Source organism: Ooceraea biroi, chromosome 3, assembly GCF_003672135.1.
Source record: "Ooceraea biroi isolate clonal line C1 chromosome 3, Obir_v5.4, whole genome shotgun sequence".
In the NCBI taxonomy this organism is placed as follows: domain Eukaryota; kingdom Metazoa; phylum Arthropoda; class Insecta; order Hymenoptera; family Formicidae; genus Ooceraea; species Ooceraea biroi.
In genome coordinates, this window is record NC_039508.1 from 5,813,080 (window position 1) to 5,823,181 (window position 10,102).

The following is a 10,102-nucleotide window of genomic DNA, read 5'->3' on the forward strand; positions in this document are numbered from 1 at the left end:
TATTAACTAACGGAAAAAATAACGAAAATCTTGTTTGTTATAAAGACTCTCATCTCTGCCAGTAGATAACGTTTATATCAAATATTTCGTCTTCAGAATAGTTGCTCCAGATTGTACGCTTCCCAGTAACGGATTATTCGTTGTTCAATTGTTTCGTTAATTCTCTGCGTCTCCCGCGCAACGTCACGTTTACCTTCGACATCTTCGGACATCCTGCGATCATCTCAGCGAGAAAAGATACACGTATTATACTCCTCCGCGCAAGCCATGGCGAGTAAAGATTTTGCTATGAGCGGTCGTTCTCGGCAGAATCAAGCGATATCCGACGCGGAGTACCTGAAGATCGTCGACAGCGTCAAACCGTGCAGGATTTGCCGAGAAGTATGCCTTTCTCCCGTGTATTTATCCTCCTTAGGTTACAAGTGTTATGACACTTTGGTACATTTCCTTACTCTCTCTCTCGCATTTAGCGCTCCGTTTAACGCTAACAATAAGCGTACAATCGTACGCTTCCGCGATTCGCGCTTCCACAATTTTATTATTATTCGAATTATTGTGTGATAATAATTTCCATTATAATTTTGGATTATAGATTAAAATAAAGAAGGAGGTTCTAGACGAGATCGAGAATTTTTCCGCCAACGACGAGCTGGATATTGAACAGCATGTCAAGAGCGAACCGTTGGAAGAAGTATCGCGCCATGAAAATTCCGAACGGACCCCAGAATCAGACTGTCAGAGAAATGCAAGCGTTTCACTTTCTCGGAGACAAATGGACGGGTATACTGACTTAAAGGAATACATCGTGGCATTGACAAGGGGAAAGCTTTTAATGTGCAGCGTCTGCAGGATCGAATTTCCGAACGAGGCCGAATTCAGGACTCACATGATCGTACACAGCCATGGAAAATGTTTCCAGTACAACGGACAATTTCCTAGGTATGAACCATGTCCAGATGATCCGGAGGACATTTTATTCTGATCTTGCAATATCTTTCTTAATACGAACAGAATAATTTCGATGTAAATAAAATAACACAAGATATTTTATATGTTACATCTCTGTAATAAAAATGAAGAGACAAGATTAGATCTGAATAAAATCATTAATTTTGGAAAAAGATATTCGTAATGTTTCTGTACGTATTCAAGACACAATATTCAAGACACAGACGTCATTACGCGTTCATTTGACACGTATAACGCTCCGATGTTGCTTCTTTACTGGCCTGAAACGGCCTTCATCGTTACATAGTATTTATTACTAATAACGTAATTATCTCTTTCCCATCTAGATCGTCAACCTTAAAAGATCACTTGCATATGCATTTTATTCCGAAGCCTTTCGCGTGCAGACAATGCGAGCTCCAATTTCAGGTAGTTAATGCTAATAACCATTCGTAGATGTAATCGTCTTAATATCAGATCTCTTCGAACTCTTTGCTGCACAAAGTGTTACTCACTCCGTATTCAGCCTAATAAATGCTCAGTGAAGTACCTTGCTGCATGCAAAATTACAGTCAGCCCTATCTAATCTACCGAATAATCTATCAGGAAAAGAAATAAATCAAGAAACGCAAAAAGTTAAAAAACGATTAATAAACGTCTGCACAGGATGTGCAAGATAATTTCTTTCTCTCTCTCTCGGACATACTTTAAGTATATCTCATGACTCTTATCATTCGAGCATTTACTTTAACAACCAACCAACTAAATAACTTAATAACAAATTATTTACAATATGCTGCATTTTTATTAGAATGAACGCGAGTTGAGGAAACACCAGACTAAAACGCACTCCGAACCCTTCGAGGCTTCTTTCCGTGGCAAGAAGAAGCCGTTGCAACAGCGGTCGCTGCGCGATCTCGAGCTGATGAACGGTAACGCGAGGTCTCACGAGTGCGCGACCTGCGGCAAGAGCTTCCTGAGGTCCAGCAGCCTCCGGACTCACATGATCGTCCACACCGCGGACTCGCCGTACGCGTGCGATCTCTGCCCGGCGAAATTCAAGAGATCGTCCGTGCTGAAGACGCACAAGCTGACGCACACGGGCGTGAGAAGATTCGAGTGCGACATCTGCAAGCATCGTTTCCACCTGAAAGGCGCGCTCAAGCACCACGTACTGGCGCATTACGGTGAGCTTGTGAATATTCTCATAGCTTCCCATACGTCTCCAGGAAGCCGAATGTATCTGCCGCGTGATTAGACAGTTCTGCATCGCGCGCGATCGCGCCGTTTTGTATCTTTGTTGCCTTTTTCTCTGCCTTCTCGGCTTTATCGTGAGCTGCCAGGCCGCGCAGGACCCCATTAGCTTCTCATATAAATCCAGCGAGGCGTTTAGTCTGTGAAACGATCACCCGTGCGAAACAAAGGAACGTTCCGCAGATAATCGGAAGTCCGGGGGAATTTGCAAGCAGCGCGTACAAATAAAATCGCGCGCGCGTAAACGCGTACGTTTTTCAGCGCGCTTAAATATGTACGTTCGCGTTTCTCGCGCGACCTGGGCGTTCTCCGCGTGCCGCGCAGAAATGTATTCCGGACTTTTAATTAACCTCTGTCTAACCGGGGTGAACGTGTGGAGGAACTTGGCTCCTCTCGCCGCGAGTCGACTCTTGCCAGTTTGAAAATTCACTCTTCAACGCGACTGCAAAGATATCGCGGTTGTTAATATCGTGACTTGATTTATAGTTTGCATATAGTATAGGCAAGTTTGCGGTGATTACTAGTCATCTGATAATTCGCATCGATGGTCTTAAAAGCGTGTTCTTTTTATTACACAGAGAAAAATGTTTCTTTGGATTTAATAAATGTTGTTAAAGTCAAAGAAATTTAATTATTGGAATAGTCCAACCAGATTTTGGCCTACGAAGCGTTAGGAAAAAAAGAAACCGATTTACGACTAAAATGTACACCGTTTGAAAATTAATTTTCATTCTTTGATTTTTATGCAAAGTTTCGAGTATCCATAATGTTGTACAAATTTCTACATAACTCTAAGATAGAGTAAGATTCTGTACAATTTTATAACTAGTTTAATTTGCAGGTATCAGGCCCTATAAATGCGAAGATTGTGGCAAGTGCTACAGGAGATCCTGGGGACTGAAAGTGCACAGATATCGACATACTGGCATAAAGCAATTCGAGTGCGACTTCTGCAAGTTGCGCTTCAGTGTGAAGACGAAGCTCGCGAATCACATTTACACGCACATCGGCGAGAAACCTTACAAGTGTGACATCTGCGGACGTCAGTATGGCGAGAGATACCAATTGAAGGCGCACAGATGCACGGCATTATCCGACAACTCATTGGGACGAAAAGCTGCTCAAATTTTATTCTTCCAGCCAAGGCTGTTGAAAAATCTGATAAAAGTAAATTAAAATCAATATATCATCAAACATAATAACGTATGATAAAGTAGAAAATATTGTATTATAAATTAAATTTGCAAATTTGGACTTTTCCATTCGAAAAGATTATTAAGAATGTCGAATTAAATTACTAAGAAGACAATAATTCTCGAAAGCAACTCTCGAAAAGGAGGCGCATAGATATCATTCGTAAATTAATTTAATTATTATCGATCACGATTGCTTTTTTAATAATAAGACTGGTTTCTCGATACAATGGTCGGTCGCCATTTCATTCGTGATCAAATCTATCCTCGCGGATCCCATCCGTGTTTGCATGAAGCTTAATAAGGCACGGCCTTAATAAGCACTTCGCCGCAGAACAAAACACCGATTAATCCCAGACTGAACCGACTCCGATACGAATTGGTTTCGAGCTTGAAGCTGGCCTGCCGACTCGCATGGAGGAGAGGTCGGCTTAGGTTCGTCATCAACGTATCGTATATAATCACAGTCTTTATTCGATATTGCTCAAACGTGACCGCTGGGATCACCGAACGGCGCAGCGGAATTAATGCAGCTTCCACGACGTAACGACCATTTCAGAGAGAGTAATTATTTACTTTGTCGATGGTACTTATCTCCACGTGTTTCGCTGCGCGATGTCTCGTGATATGCCATGTCGCGCTTGGACATCGCGCGCGATCGTTTACGTAATTTACATTCCTGTCGTGGAGAAATCATATTTCGCAATACAAATAATACGCGCGCGGTGTCTTCCTACCGGCAATATCTGAGAATTAGTTACCTCTTCCTTGATTTCGTCAAAACTTACGCTCTGCCAGATCTGCAGGATAAATAAAGTACGAGTGATGTTACGAGGCGACTCTCACTTCATTCTTTCTGGTTCCGTAGATGAATGTCTTTCGTGATAATCAGGCTGAGACATAAGCATTGTTAAAGCAACAATTTTAATTTAATTTACAGCAAATTTGCAAACTTGAGATTTATCAGCAGAAAAACGAATGGTTTTGCAAATGTAGAACATGCAATTACCAGAGATATTAATGTAGCGCCTCTTTGGCGGCCTCCTCGGGAGTATCTCGAGCGCGTGGGCCCTGCTTATGTCGCCGCACGTGAGAATGGTGCTTTAAGGTGCGTGGACACAGCAGGGGCTTGTAGGGAGTAATCCGAGATGCTCCGCTTCTTATCAGATCGCATCTCTGATTCGCGTGCCTTGCGGCTAAACTCTTTGACAGTGCCGACACGTATCCGCCTTCTGACCCCGTTTCTCTATTTCGACGCGACAGGAAGTAAAAGAGAGAAATGTTTTTGCAATTCATGCTATACATTAAACGATTTCGAAGAGACTTTTCGAAAGAAAAATACAATTTCGTCCAAGTCACTGACAACTTTGATCAGAGATATTATCTTAACTCATTCTCTTTTATTCAAAACCTAAGTTTCTTATATTATGTATAATTTAATCCTCATATTTGCGTATAAATAATATATATATATAACTTAGAAAAATTATATACATTGACACAAGTTGGAGTAGGAATTATTATCTTCGACTTTTTCCAGTGATGTCGACGTTTTAAAGAGAAATAAAACTGCATGACGTTTAACAAGATTGTCGCGTAAATCTAAATCTAAATAAACCTCGTTCTGTCCATTTGGACTTTTACAACTTCCTAGCAACAGTGCGATTTAAATACGCGGATTTCGCGTCTATATCTCTCGCCTAATTATGCCTGTGCTTCGTGAAATCTACGATCTGACAGTTCGCGTACGGGCGTTACACACAGCGGCACGCAGAGAGTCACGCCAAGTCCTAATTATTTAGATAACGATCATAGCGGTTTAATTATATTCCTTCTCCCCTCTGTCGCGCTGCTCCGTTCGCCGGTATGCTAATGACACTTAATGCAGATAGCAACGCCGATACTATTTGCCGTACCGGCTGCTAATTGCGAGCTCACAATTACGTGCGCGTCCAGCGGACGACGGATTTGGAAACTCGGGGAAATAATACGTAACGACTTCAGCCGTCGATCCTCGTTGTGCATTTCTATTATATAACGTCGCCACTCTTTCCGGCCAATCGTGATAAGACACACATTCATGTAAATTATTTACTCGTTAATTAAAACAAAAACTACGCGTGGATATACTGTAAATTACATACTATAAATCACAAAGCATTACGACGGAACAAACTAATAGAAGAGTTGATTTTTTTTATTATTCTGTACATTGTATGCATTGTTTAACTGGAGAAATATTTTACCATAACATCTCTTATATAATTGTAGCAGAGGATTTATGAAACTGAGTGTAAGTGACATTTTCCGGTCAATCTCTCCGCGTGTGCACCACCCGAACGAATTGGACCTTTCCCAGCGGCTGTCTTGTAGGAAAGGGCGAAAACGGGGGGTGGCGCGGAGATTCGTAAAAGAAAAATGGGACGGGGTATATTAAATAACGACGATGTCGATTAGTATTGACAACGGCGATTAAAGAGCCCGAATTGCTAGCCGGTAATGACCGAGCAGGCTGCGCGAGCAGTGAGCACTGTAATTTCATTGATAATATTTAAATACGGGCTTTTGATAGCTGTCTTCTCTCGGCTGGCATTAGCACGGACCCTGAAGGGCCCCGGTCCCCTCTCTCCCTACCCGAATCACTCCGCCTCTGAGAGATGAGCAGAGGCGTACTATTTATCGACCTGGTCCCGTCATTATTTCATCCAACTCTTTCATCGCCTTGCCCTTGTTAATCGATAATCCGCGAAGACGAAACTCAGCTGCCGACTCCGGCAGGCTTACGTGAATCGAAGCAGTATTGATCCACACGAAGCTTTTGCTGCCACGATCAAATTCATTTGTGATTTCACACGAAATTTCACGCGCGCTTCCGCTTTTGGCTATCACGCTGTCGATTTTACAGAGAAAAAGATACCGCGGGCGTGAGAGAGCGGTAATATGAAAAATAATGCGGACGATGATTATTTGCTTAAATATACACGCGAATTGTTTAGCAAACGACCTCGCTGCGTCTTGCACGTCTTTAATTAGCGCGACTCCACCTGATCGTAATCGCGCGCCGCGCGATTCTAGGGTTAATGCGCATTTAATTCACAATACGAAGAGAAACAACGCGGATAGCATGACCGGGCGTATTCCTGAGATTTTCAATGTAGATCCATCGGCCAACGCGATCTACAATTTAAGCATTACGATGCGTTAGTCGCTCTGTTCCCAAGAGAGTCCCAATGTACAACGCGTGGAATTATATTGCTTCCTTATGCATTTATGTAAAATATTGTAACATATATTCACACATGAAACGTATCACGCAGCATCTGGCAGCACTAAACAGTGAAGAAGAGGAACATATAAAGTTACTTAATGAGATCACGTAGCGCGTTGCCTCGCACAAAATAAGAAAAGATATATCTACATAATGATAAATAATAGTTTAGATTTAACGAAAAAGCAAATTATCCTGTGGTATACTCTACGTTTGCGAATACATATTTGGAGAGCGGGGTTTTTGCACGCGGATGCAAGCCGATACAATCTAATTGGATATGAAATTAAGTCAACGAAATTCCAGCAAAAATCCCAGCGGCGCGGTGAAATTTGAAATTTATATCTCCTGCCTGCGCAAGCGAGCTGTTTCGCGTACGCTGATGCATCTGTCATCTTTTTCTGCGGAGTAAGAGTCCACCGAGTGCATAATTGCGCTACTGTACAACCTTCTCGAGAACGACGTGCATCGAGCGCTCACTCGAGAAGGTTCATCGATTTACTGGTACGTCATTAAAAAAATATTTAATCGAGGTAGCGTTTCTTGCAGCGCGCGGACAAGCTGAATCCACTTATGTACTGAAATAATATGAACAATACAGAGCGATACGAGGCGATAATTAAAAGCGTAGAAACAAAAATAGCGTGAGTGATGCGATTAAATAGACACGCGTAATATTTAAATACTAACAGTTACATGTAAATGCAACTAACGCAAAAACAAATAGAACAACATATTTACTATAATAAATTAAATTTAAAGCTGTACATTAGTTTCATTACGAAATCATTTTTCTAAGCTGCGCCCCGTCATTCCGATCGATTTTGATCGTACTAAAGATCATCATCCATCGATCTCAGTGATCTTAGCGGTCCACGGTCATGAAATAATGAGGATGTCACATGCTTGCGATCGACGCACCCAAGATTTATGCCGTTGGCATGATGACTGTAGATTTTCGTCGATTCATCTGTCTGTGTTCCAATTCGGTTGTGTACGGCCATCTCTATTAGGATTGACTTAAATATATCTATCCGAATCGCGGAAGATCAATGCGAGATAATTTAAACTCTCTTAAAATTATAAAAGAATCCGCTATCTTAATAAATCCACCATAGTATTATAAATGTGGAGGTTTGGCGACACAAGAGGAAAAATTTGGTGATGTTCTCATAGTAGTCTTCCGGACTGAGAATAGTTTGTTTCGGAAGCGACGTTCGATCCTCGTGATGCCCGATTCTCGCTGCGATCGTCCGCTTTCGCGAAGTGTAAGTGCCGCGGTGTCTTCGAGAGGCCGAGGGACGCAGAGAACGAGCATACGGGAACAAGAGAGAAGAGAAGAGAGAAAGAGAGAGCGCGCGGCGCTTCTTCTTGCCGGTCGGTCTTCGTTTCGATGTAGGTAATCATGCGCCGCATTCCCCGAGTGCCGCGGAGATTTTCGGTTTCATTGTATGCGAGGGGTTGAGCCCGAACCGGAGGAGTTCCTCTCCCGGGCTCGAGGCAGAGGAAAAAGAGAAGCCGCGAGGCGTAGGGCGAGGAAGACGTCGCGGAAAGATGGAGAGAAAGGGTCGACGGGCCGTGGGGACGAAGAAGGAGGCCAGAGGACACCGAGGAAGAGGGACGAGGTAGGGTAGATGGAGGAAAACGGGGAGAAGCAGCAGCGGAGAGCCGCCGGCGGATCCATCGTCCGTCTCCGTGGAAGCAAACGACGCAAAAACTGGCGTGCATTGTCCCCAACCGTGAGCACGGGGAGGACGGGAATAAGGGAACGAGAGGAAGATTGGCCGGCAGAGGAGAGCAGAGGAGAGAAACGGGCAGTATTTCTGTGTTTCATCGGTAGAGCCACGCATACCAGCCCGCGGCAGCGCGTCCTACCGAGAGGAGAGCGAGGGCAAGGGGAGGGAGTGCGGTCGATTTGATTTTTAAATGCAAACAAATCTACATCGTGGCAAAAGCGCCGCCGACCGACGTTGTTCCTTCCTTCACCGCACCGGCTCGATGCCCGCCACCGTTGCGGCGGTGAAGGAAGACTGACGCCGAAGCGTCATCGCCAGCCTGTCGGATATCCCTTTTTTTTTGCAATCATCGAAGGCCGGCATGAGAAAAGGCTCCCTCGCAGCTGATGCTTATTCTGCTGTTCCGCCCGAGCTTCTCTGCGCCAAAGAAAATTCTGCACCACAGCCGATAATTGTTAAACGAGTAATTAGAGATTCGGTATCACGTTATATTTGGGAATTAAGAAGAATTTGAGAATAAGATGTCGATTTTGCATGTCACAGTCAAGAAGATCTCTTTAGAGAGTATCCCTTATTCAGAAAATTAATTAATGATGTCTTGAGAGTACTCGTTCATCTTTCAAGAGATAAAAAACGAGGAACAGGAGACGTGTTTCCGAAGACATGTATAGATGAAGCAAGAATTCGGAGATATTTTGCGGTATCATCCGCATGGTACCGCAGAAAGTCCTCTCATTCGCGCGCTTCTCGTAAGATCCATCCAGCGATTTGTCGCCGGCCGTATCTCCGCTCCGTCTCGATTTCTTTCCGGTCCCGGCGCGGTGTGTGCCGCTCGCGGGAAAAAAGGAGCGGCCGGGCGAGTCCTTTGGTTCCAAGTAGGGTGTAATTGCCGCTTCCGACGATGAGAGGAACGACGTCGGCGCCTTGTCCCGGCATTGCTGCATGTGCACGTCCACGTTCATAAGTAACGAAACCGGCGAATAAGATTCTGCCACCCTCCGGCCCTCCCGCCCGCGCAAGCAGTTCCTCGGCCACGGAAGGAAAGAGCAGGATGAGCGATAGATCGGCCCGGATGGTTCCGAGCGGGCAGAGCAGGACACGCGGTGATCGAGGTGGTCGAGGGCACCGAGCGAGACGGGCGAATGGCCGATGGGGTGGCGGGGTGGAGGGAGCATAATTGCCGGTGGATTAATGAGACGGCATAATTGCACGATAATCGACGATCGTTTTATTAGGCGACCGGGCCCCCGACTGGAACTCCGGAGTACAGAGGACACCGGCACCGCCGCGTGGTCGCATATTATTATGAGGGCCCAAGCGCTGCACGGGGCGCGGTAGGTATGTCAAGCTGGCCAGAAATGACAATTACCGAAGACGCGGTTAAACGCAACGGCCCTCGTCACCCTCGGCCGTCGATTCGAGAACACGCGGAATGCAGTGTCATTGCTGTCAGCGAGCACCGTGATTGTCTCTTACGGCCGAGTGGTCTGCCGGACAATACCAAAATCAAAATGACGTGGGAAGAATGTCCAAAAAAGATCTGAAAGAGAAGAGTTTTTCAGTTTCACGTCTCTGTGATTGTTGGGCTTGATGATTAGTGAGACAGCACTGATAATGACTCGCAATTTACCTGATCTAAAAATATAGACGCGGATCGGATGATCGTGGTTTTACACGTAAATAACCGGCACCGCTTTAATTCC

The 10,102-nt window shown here is 44.6% G+C and overlaps 1 protein-coding gene across 1 annotated transcript; it reads left to right on the top strand.

Moving 5' to 3' along the window:
- The first annotated feature begins 267 nt into the window (after window positions 1-267).
- Window positions 268-7,427, top strand: LOC105277495 (zinc finger protein OZF). The gene is made up of 5 exons (XM_026968481.1): window positions 268-381; window positions 593-939; window positions 1,296-1,377; window positions 1,760-2,135; window positions 3,044-7,427. Exons 1-5 carry the CDS (start codon window positions 268-270, stop codon window positions 3,376-3,378), a joined length of 1,254 nt encoding a protein of 417 aa, XP_026824282.1. The 3' UTR covers window positions 3,379-7,427.
- Window positions 7,428-10,102: the final 2,675 nt, after the last annotated feature.

What these genes read in the sequence shown, in the direction of transcription:
- LOC105277495 (XM_026968481.1), top strand. Translation starts at nt 268, where the DNA reads ATGGCGAGTAAAGATTTTGCTATGAGCGGTCGTTCTCGGCAGAATCAA. An exon ending in CGTGCAGGATTTGCCGAGAA is followed by an intron (nt 382 to 592) that starts GTATGCCTTTCT and finishes TTTGGATTATAG; the next exon opens with ATTAAAATAAAGAAGGAGGT. An exon ending in AATGCGAGCTCCAATTTCAG is followed by an intron (nt 1,378 to 1,759) that starts GTAGTTAATGCT and finishes CATTTTTATTAG; the next exon opens with AATGAACGCGAGTTGAGGAA.